Genomic DNA, 18627 nt, shown 5'->3' on the forward strand with positions numbered 1-18627 from the left:
AATGACTAAAGACGATTTAAACAACACGATTACATTTATTAATGTATATTATTCGTCAATATCGACAATGAACACGGAAGAAATGTTAAAAGTCTTATAATTTTCTTAACGATTAATAAGATTTAACGATACTGACACGATCAATCGTTCATTACTCGTCAATCTTGATTATTTTATATTAATTATTAATAATTAAATAAGACCGATAGATAAATATGATCCTTTAATTGATCATTTTATTTATTTATTTATTTTTTCTTTTTAATTTTTTTTTCTTCTTTATCATCTTTTCCTTTTCATTCTCTTCATCCCTTTATATTTTCCTTAAAATATCCGACGAATTATGCATGCAAAATATATGAGCTTCTACATATTTAAGATCGTGTATGTATGTATGTATGTATGTATGTGTTTATGTATGTATGTATGTATGTATGTATGTATGTATGTATGTATGTATGTATATACGTGATATCTATTCAACACCAATTGCGAGAAATTTTGTTATAGTGTACATAATCATCTATCCACATTTCAATTTCGACTCGTATAATAATTATTTCAAATGGAAATAGAAATTTCCTACATAGAAATATTATTATTAGCTTTATCAACATTTATTATTTCGAGCTAGACAGTGTTCTTGTGTATATATATATATACACACACATATACAGAATGGAAGAATAAAATAATAAAATAAATAGAAGAATAAAATAAATAAATAAATATATATATATAATAAGCTGTTACGATATGTAAAAGAAATTTATATATCACACGTATGATTTGCTTCTTAACGAACACAATTGAGAAATCGTTCGTTAAGATAAGGAAGTTCTCGATTTGCGAGTAATAAGAAGATTATGGCACGAATTAGGTAATCGATATTACTTTGCGTTAGCAATCGATAGATACGATAGATTTTGTTAATTGAAATGGACATTATTGACCATGAATAATATTACTCTACTTGTTCCAGCGGGCGACTTATATTTTAATTGAAGGAAAAATTAACAAAAAAAAAGGAAAAAAGAAAAGAGAAAAAGGAAGGAAGAGCAAAAAATGGAAAAAAGAAAATTTATGATTACATTGTATCATTAGTACATATCTAATACATATTACATTATATGTATTCAAATAAAAACTAATACGAATCTCGCGTATCGAACGCGATTTGTTTAGACCTTTTATTTCACGAACACTTTTCTTTTCTTTTCTTTTCTTTTCTTTTTTTTTTTCTTTCTTTCTTCTTCCTCGTACACGCAATCATACCGATAGATTATTAATTAAATGCTACACATATTTTCTCTCTCTTGTTTTTTTTTTCTTTTCGTTTTTACGTATATAATATAAAATATTAATCGAATAAAATTGGCGTTTTCGTTAATATTGAAACGAATAAAAAAAACTATTATATCTTGGTCATCTAAAAATATACATAGTCTTTATAGATATCGAAATGTAAATCGATGAATATAATGTAGAGATTATATTTACAAAGAAATTGTTGCGTTATTAAATAAAAAATAAATAAATGGAACGAAATAATAGAAAGTCGAAGATGAATAATACGTTAGATCATTTGTTGGAAATAGGATCGTTATCCATATTTTGATTTGGATTTCGATCTTCCTTATTATGTCTTTTCTAGTTACATTTTTCTGTCGAAAAATGTCGTCATTCATCGAAGACGAATTTATTATTCATCTCTATCGAGACATTCAGAAAATATTTTTTTTCTTAGAAGAATGTAATTAATTAAAGCTAGAAGTTGACGTGATCTAACGAACGATATGCAAGTTTAATGGATCATGTATAATTAAAAAAAAAAAAAGGATTATAAAATAAATATTCAATGGGCGATTAAACGACAAGATTTTTATATGTCTCATTGCAATTAATAAACGTGAATTATATCGAAATCTCGTTCGAATGAAATTGCTCCCTTCTTTGATTACGTGTTATTCAAAGATTCCTTTTTTTTTTTTTTAAATAATATTCTTTTAATGATATTATAAATAATATTCTTAATAATTTTTCCAAACGATATTTTAAATAATATTTCTTAAATAATTTTTTTTCTTTCTTTTTCTTTTTTTTTAAATAATAGCGGAAAACAAGAAAATACGTCGATAAAGATCACGTTTCGTATCGATAAAGTCCCACTTTGGTATTTTTCTTCAATTTGGACATAAAATCGTTGAGAGAAAGACAGAGAGAGATAGATAGAGAGAAAAACATAGATAGATAGGTAGATAGAGAGAGAAAGACATAGATAGATAAAGAAAAAAGAAAAAGAAATAAAAAAAGAGAGACAGAGACAGAGAGACAGAGAAAAATTCAAAGCACGTTCTTACGTCTTATGTATGTACGACGAAAAGCATCGATTACCTGGACCATGGCCAGAAAAATATATTTCCATCATTAGAAATCTGAAATAAAATCTAATGATATATTTTTCTTTTTCATCGTCGTCTTATTTTCCTTGTGGTCGTTTTGATCATCATCGACATATCGAACGACATATATCGAGATAATCAAAAATTGTATATATATAAGAAACATTGGACAAAGGAAGGACAAAAGATGATATTTTGATTGTTAATTTCTCTAAAATAAATAATTTTGTTTTTTTCTTTAAACAAGTACTGCTCCATCATTGGGCGAGGACGACATTCTTTCGTTAACGTTAGTGTTGCTATTATTGTTGTTGTTGTTGTTAGAATTGGTCCTGGTTAATATCTCTGTAGCATTATTCCTCGTCTTCGTGGTATCACTTGGTCCATTCAAAAAATACGTTACCATACTACCCTTTCCTTTAACCTGTATACTACCACGACAAGTAAGTGGATAACCTTTAGCCAATAGAATATCGTGAACTTCACGGGTGACCTGAATCCTATCCAAAACTCCGGTAGAATCCATTCTCGAGGCCACGTTTACGGCGTTACCCCAAATGTCGTATTGCGGCTTTCTTGCGCCTATCACCCCGGCAACAACCTATGTACGCAAATATATCTTCTATTCATATTCACGAACTTATCATGGTTTGTATAAATGATAAATAAAAGAAAAACAAAAATGAACGATTCAAACGATCGAAGTTGTAGAAGTAACTTCGAAAAAACGATTTCATTGTTAAATAAACTACCACAAGTTTCGTTATATGTATATATATATGTGTGTGTGTGTATGTATTTTTTGTTACCGGTCCTATGTTGATCCCCACGCGCATCCTAAAGTTGTTGAAACTATGTTCATTAACGTCAGCCAGCTGTTTGCGTATTCTTAAAGCATAGTCCGCCATCGCGGTCACATGTTTGTAGTCCCTCATGTCGCAGGTGTTTCTCGTCAGGCCTAATTGAAAGGGAAAAACGAGAGAAGCCGTTTATAAATAGGAATACGCGAATACTACTTACATATGTATATACTTTCAAATCGTTTTATCGACTTCTCGTTGACGTTTATCATCGATGATATTATATTATTTATCGTTCCTTTAAATCCATTGCGAAAGATCGCAATGCAGTAATATTTCACTCGATTAAAAATTTCGACGAGATTTGGAATCTAGTAATGAGTAATATTTTCTTTATATATATATTTTTTTTTTCTAAACTTTTCGTAACAACAACGCGTGATTGTATACTTCTTTTTTCTCTTCTTTTTTTTTTTATGTGAGTACGTCGATCACCGAACTTGTTTCTCTTTCGAAAGTGAAAGAGAAAGGAGCAAAAAAGAAACAAAGAAAAAGAAAGAACAAACAAAAAGATAAGAAAAAGGAAGAATGTACGGTACGAACCGGATGCTGCCATATAGGTGGCACCAGTACTCTTAATTTTCTCGATGTACTTGAATTGCTCCTCCGCTAGAAGCTCGTCAAAGTCGGCGATGATTTCGTTGAGAAGTCGGAGACACTCGACGCCCTCGTTATTCGCCTCTAACTCGACATAGAATTCCGAAAAGTTTGGTATGGAGGCGAACATTATGCAAACGAAGTCACATTGCTCGTGATAGAGCTCCTATAAAAAGATGTGCACACGAGTTACAGTAAGTTAAGTACGTAGATACCTACATACACCTACTATGTATATATATATAATAATTGTACATAGATATACATATAAAGCGACCTTTGAAAATTTAATTTTTCGAAATGTTCTGTACTCTGCTCTTTTCTATCTTACATACGTATGTATATATTTACTTCGAACCACTAATAATTTTCTATTATAGAACATTAGATTATAGAAATTAATCATTTGTTTGCTTAATGAGCTATCTAGATAATTACTAAATTAATCATTCTCTCTGAATATTCTCATCGCATTTTAATTATCTTATAGATTTCGTTGTTTCCATTCTATTCCTTTAAGTTTTCGATCTAAGTTTTACTCTTATCACGTCTAGCCTTCTGTGTAGATAATTGATTTACGAGTATCACGAACTAACGAGATTAATCGATTATCTTACGTCGGAATTAACGGTGGATAGAAAATGTGCGGCCACGTGTTCCGGTAGAATATTCGCCAATAATTTTTGATTGTAGGCCTTGAGATGTTCCATCTCTTCTTTCTCCTCGGTTGCTTGGAGTTTCCATAGGAAGTCTAATCTGCAAGAGAAATAAAAGAAAAAAGAAAACAAAAAAAAAAGGAAAAAAAAAAGATCAGTCAATAAATTTCCTAGGAATATATTCTCCTTGACTTCTTCAACGAATATTCCAAATTCGTAATAAAATATATATGATATATATAACAATAAAAATACAATAAAATAAGATGAGAATAAAATATATAAATATATATATATATATATAAAAGTATAACATAAATATATATAAATATAATATATAAATAAAATGTATATGTATATATATATCGTAATAATATATATATAAATAATAAAATATATATGTGTGTGTGTAATCGTAAATTATATAAAACGTACCTGTAGGTAGCTTCGGTATGTTGCGAATGTACGATCAGACACGCCATAAAAAAGACTACCAAAACGCCAGCCAACCATTTTTCGGCGACATCCAAACGATCGTCGTTCATAGCTTGATAAATACTAACACCTAAATAACAGGCCACGACGATGCTCAGTACGGCGACCTTCAAGATCGAAGTTAAAATTTGATATACCGCACAGGTCACCATAACTAACATCACCAGAACGGGAAATAGCTGTTAAGAAAAACAAACACAAAGAAAAAAATACATAAAATGTAAACATGTGAGTGGCTATATTGTTCGTAATTACGATAAAGGACGAACGTATTTAACGAAAACGCTTTCTTTCTCTCTCTCTCTCTCTCTCTCTCTCTCTTTCTTTTTCTTCATAAACATAAATATCAATTACAAGAGCTATCGCGTTTTCTAGCTCGTCCATGTTCTCTTTTAAATTCGTTTTATTTTAATTGAAAAATATAGAGAGATAATGTTATCAACCGAGTGAGCTGTCAGGAATTATTTCAACTTATCTTCAATATCCTTTAAAAATATATTCTAATTATCGAGTACATAATTACTGATTGCCAATTAACCTATAAATAATCTCGATTTGTCTTTTATACGTTCTTTTATACGATCGAATAATCATTCTTATTATATCGAGGAATTTTTTTTAAAGTAATTATAGAACGGATCGATGAAAGATCTTATATTCTTTCGAGTATATTAATATTAATTTTTATATTTAAAACTTACGTCGGAGAATAGAGTGTAGTAACACGGTCCATCTTGTTTTTCGATTCTCTTAACCATTACGCCAGAATTGTTAAGCCATTCGGTGGTTGAGGTCAAAGTATTACTTCCACATGTTTCGCTTTCGTCTAGTTTTACCTGAAACAGGAGAATTACAAAATAGAATAGCATGATCAGTCGTGTTTCATATTCTCTTGTTCCACGACAAATTTTCCTTCTCTCTCTCTCTCTTTCTCTCTCTCTCTTTCTCTCTTTCTCTCTCTCTCTCTCTGTTTATCTCATTGTTAAATAACGAGAAGCGATTGTACTAAATACCATTGATGTCACAAGGTAAAAGCTATCGAATTACTATTACTACGTGACAAAGTCTGCGAACAGAGAATATACAAACAGAATTAAAGAGAGAGAAAGAGAGAGGAAGAGTTTTAATAATTGTCAAGAAAAAATATTCGATGAAAATCTTCTAATCTTGTTTATACGTACATCATTCGTTTGTTTAAAATAATTTGAAAGAGCTAAGCAATTGAAAAAATAATTCGACTCGATATAAACAAATGATGTATTCGTTCGAATGTAAAAAATAAAAAAAAAATACATAAAGGAATCAAAAAAAAAAAAAAAGAAAAAGATAGATGAACGAAGTTGGTCAACGTAATGAAAACAAAATCGTTGCAACGATAGTAATAAATTAGGTTTAAATATAATTATAAATACTTACCAAAGGTGAAAGAACGGTGATGAAGGTTAAAAAGACGACGACGGCGGCAATGCTTTGGGCGATTATCCGATTTTCAAAAATCCTCAAAGCCATGTTCCTCACCCATGAAGGTACCGTCTATGATAGAAAATAGAAAAAAAAAAGAAAAGAAAAGAAAAGAAAAGCAAAAAGTTATATACACATAATTTAATATTCCAAAATCGCGTGTGTGTGCGCGTGTGTGTGTATAAAATGTGATATATGTGTAAAATCTATTTGAAAAGAAGACGAAAACTCGAATTCGAAGGATAATGACGATCGTGTTGAGCGGATTCTCGGAAAAAGATAAAAAGTGAAATCAATTCGTAGAAGAGTCTCTATCATCGAAGAACATAATGGACGAATCGATAATTTTGGCACTGACCTGGAATCTCGACAAGTAGTCAAGGTTAAGAGGAAGTGGCAACTTTCCAAAGAGTTTTCTGTTACGATCGATCCAACGAGGAGCAACCAAGCCATAGATATTCTAACGTTTTCGAATATGTACGTCTAATATATATATATATATATATATATATATATATATATATATATATATATATATATATAAGTGTATGTAAGAAGGAGAGTGTACATAACTTATTTCAGGAATATGTATGCAGATATGCATGAAAATGGCAGAAAAATGTAGTTTTATACGAGAAGGAATATATGTATGCATGTATGTGGGTATATGTACATATGTATATACATTTGTGGCATATAACGAAACTCACCTCGTTTTTCTCAGCAAGTAGAATAGCATTTACCAAAGCTATCACCAATATGCTCACACCGGTACAAACGTAGAAATATATACTCCTGAAAAATATATGGTACATAGAGAAACTTTAAGAAAATAAAAGATGTTATTTCGAATCGATGTATGAAAAATAATGTGTGTGTATTATTACGTTCACGTGCATGTGTACGTGTACGTACATATGTATGTACGCCGCACGTGTGCACATAAGTGTATATATTTGTGTCCTTCTTTCGTAAAATGTTATGTCGAAATAATATTATTAAGTATGTATATCAGGAGTGACCTATGATCATGACGATAAATATACAACTACTTCGTAAATATATTAGCTAAATATGAAATATAATTTCATTATATATTTACCCAGAAAGAGTAATGGCGATGGCGACCACAACGACCATGTAAACGAAACCGGAACATACAAAATAGGCGGAAAGCATCCTGTCTCTTTCTCGTGAATACTGAAACATATTACAGGCGATGGTCTATATTTTATGAGGACAAAAAGAGAGAGAGAGAGAGAGAGAGAGAGAGAGAAATATTTACAAATATAATATGCAGAAGCAAAAATTTTCTGAATAATTGGAAATATCAATAAAATCCTTTTCGCTCTCGTTATATATTTACTATATAAAAACAAAAAGAGAAAAAAAAACAAACACAATTTTTTTTTATATTTCAAAAAATAAGAAATCAATTCTCTGATTTTTAAAATCAATTAGCTGTGATCTATCTTTGATCCTCCATTATATATATATATATATATATATATATATATATATATACATAAATCATTTTTATATACATAATTCAAAATAAAAAAGGAAAGAAAAAAGAAAAAAGAAAATCGTATAAATGAAATTGAACTTTCCAATTTTTTTTTTTCTTTTTCTTCTCTCTTTTATTAATCCGTGATATCTAAGTTAAAAAAAAAAGAAAGAAAGAGAGAGAGAGAAGAAAAAGAAAGAAAAAAGAATATCAGTAGCAATCTTTTTAAGCCGATTATCGTTTTTACCTTCTCTTCGATGTCAGGCCTTCGAAACGTCAAGATGAAAGGCGTACAATGTTCAGCTCTGAGACGGTCGATGCTTCTTGCGTCAATAGCTCTCATCAGATATTCATTTACTTCGTCTTCTGGATCTTTTTCGCATTCGACACTCTCGCCAAATCCTAATCTGTTAAGTATGCGGAAAAATACGTAAAGAAATGTTATTCGAAACAACGCTTACAACGATAACAATTTGTCTACAATACACACACGCATAGAAAGATATTAAAATTCATTTTTGAATAGATATATTTGTCGTTCTATATATATATATATATATTTTTTATTTTTATTTATTTTTTTTTTTTTTTTTGTAAAAAATGACAACGATTTCATTCGATCAATTTTAGTTACGAAGATACGCGATGACGTGATTCATATACTAATTCATAAAATCCATTACATATCAAAATTATTTAAATCACGCACTCCGTTATATTTTTATATTATTTGACAAATATTCTTCACTGGTTCGTCGAGTTTTCAAATTTACGTAGGAGATGCAAAATGTTTCGTTTTTGTACTAAATAAAATATAAAAAAAATAAATAAATAAATAAAATAAAATAAAAAAAAAAAGTCATAATTAAAAACGTATGCACGAGTATATCTCGATAAACGGAATCGATAAAATGATATCGATGCCATCTTTGAATTCAAAATTTTCAGCCAGATGTTAACTAAAGAATAGATTTAACTTTCGAAATATTAGATTTCTTTTTTTGTTTTTTATTGATTCTCGCAACTATTGAAATAAATATTTTATCGATCGACGTATCAATGATAAAAGGAGTTCAAAGGAAATGTACAAAGTGATTCAAGATCCTAATTGATTTTTCCAAAAAAAAAATAACAAGAAATATATATGTACTATATATATATATTTTTTTAAATGTATTATCCTCACTTGGCTTGTTTGCCATGTTGCGATCCATGACCCATAACTCTCATTTCTTTCGACACGTTTCCATTTATCGTGAATCCTTTTTTTGTGCCAGATGTAGGGATATTATCCTTGTAAGTATTACCAGGAACGATTAAATAAGTTTCGATGTTGTGCTCCTTCAAATAAGAATTCCTCTCTTCACCACGTCCCTCCTCGACCTCGTAATATCCTCCCAAGCAATCCAAGGTCTCTTTAGTAATATGCACTCGACTGAAAAAGTGTCTGGCTAAAGTCTATCGATCTCTTTTTTCTTTTCTCTTATATTATTTTCTTTTTCTTTTTTTTTTTTTTTATTCTTTTCTCTTTATTCTTATAATAAAATAATATCGAAATTTTTTCCTTACGTAGCCGTTCTATATTACTAATTTTCTGTAACTCTATAAATTCGTTTTTTTTTTTTTTTTTCATATCTAATACACAATATGTTATACGATCTAATCGTATATTAGTAAACGTGTGTTGATGTAATTTAATATAATTTATAATTTGATAAAAGTATATTTGTAAAATTTAGCCGTGATTATATCTATTAGTATGATATGTTTCAAGTGAAATTTCAATTGTCAGAATATATTAAATATCTTCGAACGTATTAACAAGGAATTCATTTTCTTCTCGGATGAAAAAGAAAAAGAAAAAAAACAAAACAAAAAGAACAATACAGATATATTCGTGAGAGTGTAAAATTTCAGCTTTTTCAAGTTATAATTCTCTTTTTTTTTTTTGTTCTTTGGGATTATTTTTTCATAGGATTCATATTATAAACAGAATGGTTTGTATCCATGCTTACCCTGGTATTCCACCACTTTCCATGTAATTAGCCAAAGTAACGTCGTTGCTCCAAACGTCGAATTGCCATTTCCTCAAGCCTAGAACTCCGCAAAGTACTCGTCCAGTATGAATACCAACCCTCATATTTACGTTAACAGCCATTACCTCGCGCACCAGTCTATGCAAATACAAAATGAAATAATGATTCTTTTATAAGAGCATGGAAATATTAGAAACTCGATTATATTTATTATATCTCTTTTTATTCCAACATTATAACTTATTAATTAATTATTTGGAATTAATAAAAATTAAATACGTTTAATAATCGCGATCGATTTTGTACGATCATTCTTTAATACTCTAGAGAAATCTTTTTCCATATAAAAAATTGTAATTCAAATATCCACGACAAATTTTTTTACGACTTCCTTATTCGAGTTTCTAATTTTTGTCAAACATTTTTTCAAAGAAAGAAAAGAAAGAGAGAGAGATAGAGAGAGAGGAAAAGGCAATAAAAATTACAAAATCGATAATTTCTCGATGCCTCAGAAAAAATGAACAAAAAAGAAACAAAAAAAAAAAAGAAAAGAGAGAGAGAGAAAAAAGAAAAAAAAACGACGAATGAAGATAAAAAGTATTTTACGATTAAACGAGATCAGATTTATCATCGAGTTGATTTTTATATTTTGACTGATGATACAATGCTACTAACGACGTGATATTATACGACAAAAGAAAAGGAGAAAATGTAAAAAAAAAAAAAAGGAAAGGAAAAAGAAAAGTAGGAAAAAAGGGAAGAAAAGTGACGATATATCATAAACTCACGTGATCGCATCAATCATATCCAATCCCATCTCCACGCAACAGTGGGCATGATCGGGTCTTGGTTCTGGTAGACCCGAAACGCAATAGTAGCAATCTCCAAGGAGTTTTATTCTCAGGCAGTGATGCTCGGCAGCCAATCTGTCAAAGCTGAAAAAAGAAAAAAAATCTTGAAAAGCTTCTTCGAGAATTTCCCTATTTCTCTCTCTCTCTCTCTCTCTCTTTTTTTCTCTGTCTCTTTTTACCTACGTATGTGTACATATATTCTTTTTTATTTCTATATTTTCATTTTTATATTTTTATATTTTTATCTTCACATTTTTTTATCCATTAACTCTTTCAATACAATCCACGTTGGCTATATAATACGAACGAACGAACGAACAATCTCGATTCAATTTTTCCCCTCGATAAATTCAAATTTACGATAATTAATAAACGATATTTATTACGGATCGATCGTAAATAAAAGATTAGGAATTGAGTCCTGGAAGTAATATTGTAATAATCGCGTTCGATCTCTCGATTCGTTATTTCGCCGTTATTGTGTTAGCCTAAAATGAGAAAAGGGTAGATTCGAAAAAAAAAGAAAAGCAAAGAAAAAGAAAAGAAAAGAAAAGTGTCGCGAGGCGTTCAATTATAATCTTTTTTTACTCCCTTTTATTTTTTCTTACGAAAAAAGGAACAAATTTTCTCCCTCTCTTTCTCCCTTTCTTTCTCTTTCTTTCTTTCTCAGCTGCTAAAGAAAAAAATCGTTCGATCTACGTTGGGAGAAAGAAAATATCGTAAGCAAAAAATGTAAAGCCATCGACGTGCTTCGGCAATACCCTTGGAAATCAGTCGAGGGTGTTTTGCCCCTGGCCCTTTTTTCTCCTTTTTTTTTTTTTTTTTTTTTTTTCTTTCTACGGCTATCGTTCCGAACCGTCGATCTTTCAGACTAATGCTTTTAACATACCTATATCGTTACGTTTCGTTTGTTTTACTCGCGCAAGATGATTTATTTTTTCTCATAAATTGTCATCAAAGAAAAAAGAAAAAAAGAAAAACGGGACTGATTACGAAACGTGTTCTTCCCTGAAAAAATGAAAAAAGAAAAAAGATAGGAGAGACGTGTTAGTTTCGAAAAAGAATAGAAAGACAAGTTTCATTTTATTTTTTTTTTTTTTTTTTTTTTTTTCTATCATTCGATATTCACTTGCGAACGTGTATTATACGTGAGTACGTATATCATTGTTAAATTTCTATCGTTCATATATTTTTGTGGAAGCAACAACGAGAGCGTCGATTCATCGAATTTCTTCAGATCTTTTTCATCATTATAGGTATATAATTTGTTAGAAAAAAAAAAGGAGAATTCTTTCTATCCATTCGTTTTCTCATTGTCGTATTAATAATTAATTATTCTTACCGTGCGAATAACTCGTTGAGCAATCTGACGAGTTCTTCTGCTGTGCATTGGTCGGAGAGTGACGTGAAACCACAAATATCTGCGAATAAAATGCTGTAACCAAAACAGAAAATATAAATAAATAAAAAAAGTAGAGAAACGTTAGAAAAAATAATAAAGTCGTTGATAGATTATAGATAATAATTATAATAAAAATATAATAATAATAATAAATAATAACAATAACGACAGATATATATATATATGTGTGTGTATATGGATAAATTTTCTTCATTTAAAATAATCAATTGCATCGGTGCAATGTGCAAATGCAAATTTATAAATGTAGAACTACCCATCAGAGAAAGAGACGTAATAAATCGTTGAGGAATATCCTGTTCTATTCGCGGTAGCAAAAATTTAATCGCTACGAAGTTGACTCCAAATTACATTCAAAGAAACAGTGAACCGCTAAAACGAACTTCTCGGTATTCGAACAATACTGCCTTGTCGTTTGCTAAATTACATGTCAAGTGCGAGGCTTTTCCGAGTCTTCTCTCTCTCTCTCTCTTTCTCTCTCTCTCTTTCTTTCTCTCTCTCTTTCTTTCTCTCTTTCTCTCTCTCTCTTTCCATCTGTGAGAAAATCTATTTCGCCGAACGAACAAACACAAAAGTCGTTAAAACGTTAGGTACTTTCAGAAATGTCTCTTTCATTTCTTCAGGACGATTTGTCGTTTAAAAAGAAAAATAATAAAAAATATAAAATAAAAATGAAAGAAAGAAAGAGTAGAAAATGAAAAGAAAATTAAATACAAAAAAAAAAAGAAGAAGAACTTACCTAACGTTCTCGTGTCGTTGAATGTAGATCTTATGGAACATCGTGTCTTTTGGCTTTCCTGCAATGTCCGCTTTCATTTCCATCGCAACGTGTCTTGGAAGTACGCTCAGCAATAATCTTTCCTAAAATAATGACGAAGTAAAATAATATTGAAATTTATATATTATCTCGAAAAAAGCAACGAAGTTGCTTTTACACCACCCTCACCCAACCCAACCTATTCCATATTTTTCTGCTCGGACAAAAATTAAATGAAGTGAGAAATGCGTTTGGGAAATAATTTGACGTTTGCGTGATATAATCGACATACGAATTCTCTTCTCTTTTTCCTTTTTTTTTTTTCTCTTCTTTTTTTCTTCTCAATATAAATCGAACTGTCGAAATTAATTTTTTTTGAAAAATCGAATATCGCAACGACGTTAGGAATCTTTTATTATCGAACGATTTTTATATATATATTTTTATATATATATGATTTTTATACGTATATATATTTTATATATGTACATATCTTTTTTCGTTTCCTACCTTACATTTTTGATCGAACAATTACAAATTTTTTATATTTTCAACGTCTCGTTTTCGTAAATATTTATTTGAAAAATTTTTTCATACATCACAAATTTATAAATTTTGACCGATTAAGAATGCACTAATACGATTTATACGTTCCTTACGATTTATACATACATATATATATATATATATATATATATATATATATATATATATATATAAATGTATATATTTCCATTTGTACAGTATGTGTATACGCACGTATAAAGCGTAGGTAGAGCAATAGAGTAGGTTCACGTAGGTAAAGCTTATATAAATATACGTGCGTGCAATGCAAATGCGAAGCTATCGTATAGCGGATAATCGATTTAACTCGACTGTGAATCGAAGAGTATAAGGTCTCATTGAAATTTTAAATCTCTCTCTCTCTCTCTCTCTCCCTCCCTCTCTCTCTCTCTCTCCCTCTCTCTCTTTCTCTCTCTCCCCCTATCTATTTATCACACGCACACACGTAGCCTTAGGCATGCACGTATTCACGCATAAATAGATACTCTTTATCAATAAGTTTCATTTCAAGAGCTTCGAGAAAATCGAATTGCTTGTCACGACTTAGACGAATAAAATTTCGTTTAGATGTTTTATTATCAATTATTTGAACGACTTACAGACAGGAAAACCGCACGAGATTTAAGATCTATCCTCGATTCAAAAGTTATATTCTCTTGATTATATATAATATGTATACACGAGGTTAAATTTACTCGTTGGGATAATTAATGCTTCATTACACAGCTTCCCTACGTAATATACATTTATCTTTGATGATGTATATTTTACATCTAACTAATTGTATATATGTATGTATATATATATATATATATATTTGTATTCGATGATATGTAGTATACATAGTACTATGTAATCACTTGAATATCAACAGAATATTAATTCTATGAATATCGAATATCGCAATACAAACGAACGTTCTCAATTCGAATAAAGGAACAATTTAATTTACCTTTAAAATGTGATACACTCGTTTGTAATATCCTATCAACGAAAATATGTAACCCAACCGTACGGACACGTATGAGAAATTATTTACTTAATCGAAAAATAATATTTTATTTCTCTTATATTATAAAATGCGTTTCGTTTACGATACATATGATTTAAATTACTAATTTCATTGATTGGATATTTTATTTATTTTTATTTTTTAAATTACCATTTCCTTCCATTTTCTTTTTTTTTTCTTTTTTTTTTTTAACGCAATCTTCAGCACATTTTTTTCTCTCATTAATTTTATTCGTCTCTAGTACCTCTCGTTCGATTTATCAATCAAATATATATATATATATATATATATATATATATATATTCTATAAATAAAATCATTTTTTCAGCTTTTACTTTTCGTCGAGATCAAATTTCTCTTCACATCTTAAATATGTCTCCAAATCTCTTACGAAATATTTTACGAGCAAAGAGCAATCATTGAACATTTGATATTCCACCAAATATTACCTTTCTACAAAGCTCAACGTCGAAATCTTTGAAATCCCGTCGCAATCTCGAATGAAAGAGAATAAAATCGAGCCTTTGCCAGGGTTAACTTGAAGATTTTCTTTTTCAAAAACGATCTCGATCTTATTTTTCTCTTTTCAACTTCTTTCCTTACTTCCTCACTTCCTTCCTTCCATCTTTTCTTTTTACTTATTTTTCATTTCGTTCCTCTTATTTTATTTATTTATTTATTTCTCTTTTTTTTTTTACTGCCTCAAGAAGAGATCGCCTTATAGACACGTTTGTAAAAAATTCATCAAATCTTAGAGAGCACGGAATACATTTTCAGATTCTTCAGGAAGAAGCAAATGGAAATAAAAAAACAGGGGAAAGAAAGTTTTATAGTTAAATTACTCGGAGGATTTTTTTTTTTTTTTTAAGAAAATAGTAAGAACATTAAAACAGAAAGAGAAAGAGAGACAGAGAGAGAGAGAGAGAGAGAGAGAGAGAGAGAGAGAGAGAGAGAGAGAGAGACATTAAATTTCATTCATTCTTCGTTCTCTTTTTTTTTTTTTATTTTTCTTCTCTTTTTTTTCTTCTTCTTCTTTAATACACTCACCAATAATGAAAATTTCACCGACTATAATTTTGTTGATTTCTCTTTTACTTTTCTCTTATTCTCATTCTTTTTCTTTCTGTTTTTTTTTTCCTTCTTCTTCTTCTTGTTATTTTTCCTGATTCAAGAGAAAAATGTTCATAGTTTCAGACGTTTTGTGTCGATGGTAAAGCTCCTCCTCAACATTTTTCAACGTCAAACCGTCTATTTCGAAACGGTATCGTGACACGACAATCGCATTTCCGATATCTTTCTTGTCTTCTTTTTATCTCCTATATCTTTATCCTCTCGCTGTTCTTAGGAATTAAGTCGACGTAAACGACTAGCACAAGTTGGAAGAGCAAATAATTCTCGACTTCCTCAAATACAGATTTCTTTTTCTTCGCGATCCTTTCGGATTAAAAACAAAAAAAGGAAATGAAAAAGAGAGAGAGAGAGAGAGAGAAACAACAGAAAGAAATATATCTATAACTCGCGATTTTCGACAATAGAGAATTATTTGAAAAAGTCTCGAAAACTTGTAATTGATTCTTTAAAATGTCACCGTAAGAAACATTTCAACGCTGCTTGATACAAGGTTAAAATACACTCCTTTTCTTTTCTTTTTCTTTTTTTTTTCTTCTTACGATAATTAATACTCGAAGGAATAGAAAAAAGAAAGAAGAGAAAACGAACTTAATTAAAAACTTAAAAACTCAATTGTTTCGTAATTGTAATAATTTTGTTCTCTCTTTCTTTTCTCTCTTTCTTTCTTTCTTTTTTTGTTTCTTCCTTTTCTTTTTCCTTTCCTCGTTACATCCCCTATATGATACATCTAATATGAAACTCGGCGATAGAAGGAAGAAATTTGTTATATATTATAATCATATATCGATTCGCGTATCATAGTGAAATGTAACGAGATAAATTTGACGTTAAAACCCAACGAAACTTTTCTCATCTATAACAAGGTTAACGTCGTAGAGTTATGAACATGTTTTTCCTTTATCGAATATCATTTAAGTTGACATTTATTATTCTACTTATAAAATTTTCTTTAACTTTCCTTTAGCGTGGAACGATAAGTTTAAATGCGAAATACGTATGCCCGTTTATCGGTGTTATCATCGATGAGGAAGGATGGAAAAAGAAAAGAAAGTAAAAAAGATTAAAAAAAAAAAAAGAAGGAGAATAAAATGAGGAAGAAACGAGAAGAGAAGAAAGAGGAAGAAAAAGAAATTCGACGCGTTAAGTAAGTACATCGTATAACGCGCAAAAGAAAGAAAATATATATATATATATATATATATATATATATATATATTTACGAAAAGAGAAGAAGAGAGAAAGAGAGATGTTTTCTATATCGTTTTGAACAACGCGATGCATCGCAAAGTAAATATGTCAGAAAATGGCCGTAGCGATGATTGACGGAAGCACATTTACATTTTACGATACTTTCTCTCGCTTGGTTTTCCTCGCTTCGTCAAAACAAAAAAGAAAAAAAAAATTGTATACTCTTTATCCTTTCAACTCGTTCCTTCAACAAACATGTTTTTCATTCGAATGGAACATATAAGTCATTAAATTGCATAATTAAATAATTACTTTCGTAAACGTACGTTTCGTAAAACGTACGAGTGATTTTGAATATAGTTCTAAAAGTCACATACACACACACACACACACACACACACACACACATATGCACGCACATTGTTCTATCGTCGTTGAAATATTTTTATTGTATTTTTCAATATTTATTTCTTCTTTTTTTTTTCCTTTATATATATATATAACGAGCACAAGAAAAAAAAATTAATAGTATATTTATTCTTGCGAATAGAAATGTGTAATTTCTCTACTTTCTTCACTTGGTACGATTTTATGATACGATTTGAAAATATTAATAAACGACGAGACGAAATATAGTCTTTTGATATATCGAATTAATATTAGATTCATAATCATTCGTAATTACTCGTTCGTTCACGTATAAATAAGTTAAATACGAGTGATTTTTTTTTTTTCTTTTTTTGTTCTGATATTTATATATAAAAATTTAAGTTTGAATTGAAAAGTTTAATAATTGATATTAATGTGTAAAATTAATTAATATAAAAATTTGTTGCTTGTTTGCAACAAAGTCAGTGTTTTTGGAATCGATGTTTTCAACAACGTCGATATACTTTCTTGTCATTACAATTTACTTATTTATGAAAAGAAAAATATATTTCGTCCCGTTTTAGTTAGATCGAGATGACGATGGTAAAAGTCTTGTATAATCGAAAGACAAAGATCGATGTTCGTATTTCTCTCGACATTTCCCTTCGGTCATCCTGACTGGTTCACGATAAACGAGGAAGTGTAGACAATGACAGAGATGCTTATCGACGAGATACACGTTCGCGATTTCTGATTAAGTACACAATGCCTCGTGGAATTACGAAACCGCCTCCCACCACGATGATAAACGTGTTTATATATTTAGAAAAACAAAGCAGAGTGTAATCGTTTTGTTGTTTACCATCGTTAAATATTATTATTCGTCGTCATTATTGTTGTTTCATCGAAAATCAATTCGATTAATTTTTTTCATAGCTTAGGTACGATGAAATTAAAAATAAAAAAAAAAAGAAACGAAAAGAAATCTGATCGAATGATTCGACCTTGAAAACATTTGAATCGCGATAATAAAAACAAACGAAAAAAAAAGAAGAAGAGAATCAACGAGTAAATAAATTTTTATATTAACCGTAACAATCGAGTCGATTAATTCAAATCATTTGTATATCATTTCATCGAATAATTTTCACTTGACGTCGTATTTCACTATTAACATTCTCGTCGCGTGGTTAAGCATGCTATCGACAGTTTTTGATCACCTTTGTCGAAACTATCAAACATTGCGAATGTTTCGAAGTTCTGTGCGTATTTTATCGAAAGTTCAAAGTGTTTTATCGACAATCATTGCCACATTAATGCG

General features: G+C 29.7%; 2 protein-coding genes across 8 annotated transcripts in view; one reads left to right on the top strand and one right to left on the bottom strand.

Annotated features, from left to right (window-relative positions):
* The window catches only part of LOC127064228 (uncharacterized), a 132382-nt gene that overhangs the window by 37259 nt on the left and 76496 nt on the right, over window positions 1-18627 (top strand). The window contains exon 3 of one of the 4 annotated variants that reach the window (XM_050994981.1): window positions 16714-16893. The exons of the other annotated variants lie outside the window; for them this stretch is intronic. The gene's annotated coding sequence lies outside the window, so the exon portion shown is untranslated. The remainder of the gene's footprint in view (window positions 1-16713; window positions 16894-18627) is intronic. 4 annotated transcript variants of the gene reach the window in all.
* Window positions 1-18627, bottom strand: part of LOC127064207 (adenylate cyclase type 6) — a 72597-nt gene that overhangs the window by 781 nt on the left and 53189 nt on the right. For all 4 annotated transcript variants that reach the window (XM_050994892.1, XM_050994893.1, XM_050994895.1 and 1 more), the window contains 15 exons: window positions 13025-13146; window positions 12208-12300; window positions 10803-10949; window positions 9994-10152; window positions 9165-9413; window positions 8226-8385; window positions 7574-7671; window positions 7182-7266; window positions 6427-6543; window positions 5712-5846; window positions 4951-5189; window positions 4477-4615; window positions 3806-4025; window positions 3212-3360; window positions 1-3003 (listed from right to left, as the gene is read on the bottom strand). The exon at window positions 1-3003 is cut by the window's left edge and continues 781 nt beyond it. In XM_050994892.1, the coding sequence (XP_050850849.1) occupies window positions 2641-3003; window positions 3212-3360; window positions 3806-4025; window positions 4477-4615; window positions 4951-5189; window positions 5712-5846; window positions 6427-6543; window positions 7182-7266; window positions 7574-7671; window positions 8226-8385; window positions 9165-9413; window positions 9994-10152; window positions 10803-10949; window positions 12208-12300; window positions 13025-13146 (2475 nt within the window). In that variant the 3' untranslated portion in view covers window positions 1-2640. The remainder of the gene's footprint in view (window positions 3004-3211; window positions 3361-3805; window positions 4026-4476; window positions 4616-4950; window positions 5190-5711; window positions 5847-6426; window positions 6544-7181; window positions 7267-7573; window positions 7672-8225; window positions 8386-9164; window positions 9414-9993; window positions 10153-10802; window positions 10950-12207; window positions 12301-13024; window positions 13147-18627) is intronic.

The sequence above is a fragment of the Vespula vulgaris genome, chromosome 5, assembly GCF_905475345.1.
Source record: "Vespula vulgaris chromosome 5, iyVesVulg1.1, whole genome shotgun sequence".
NCBI classification, from domain to species: domain Eukaryota; kingdom Metazoa; phylum Arthropoda; class Insecta; order Hymenoptera; family Vespidae; genus Vespula; species Vespula vulgaris.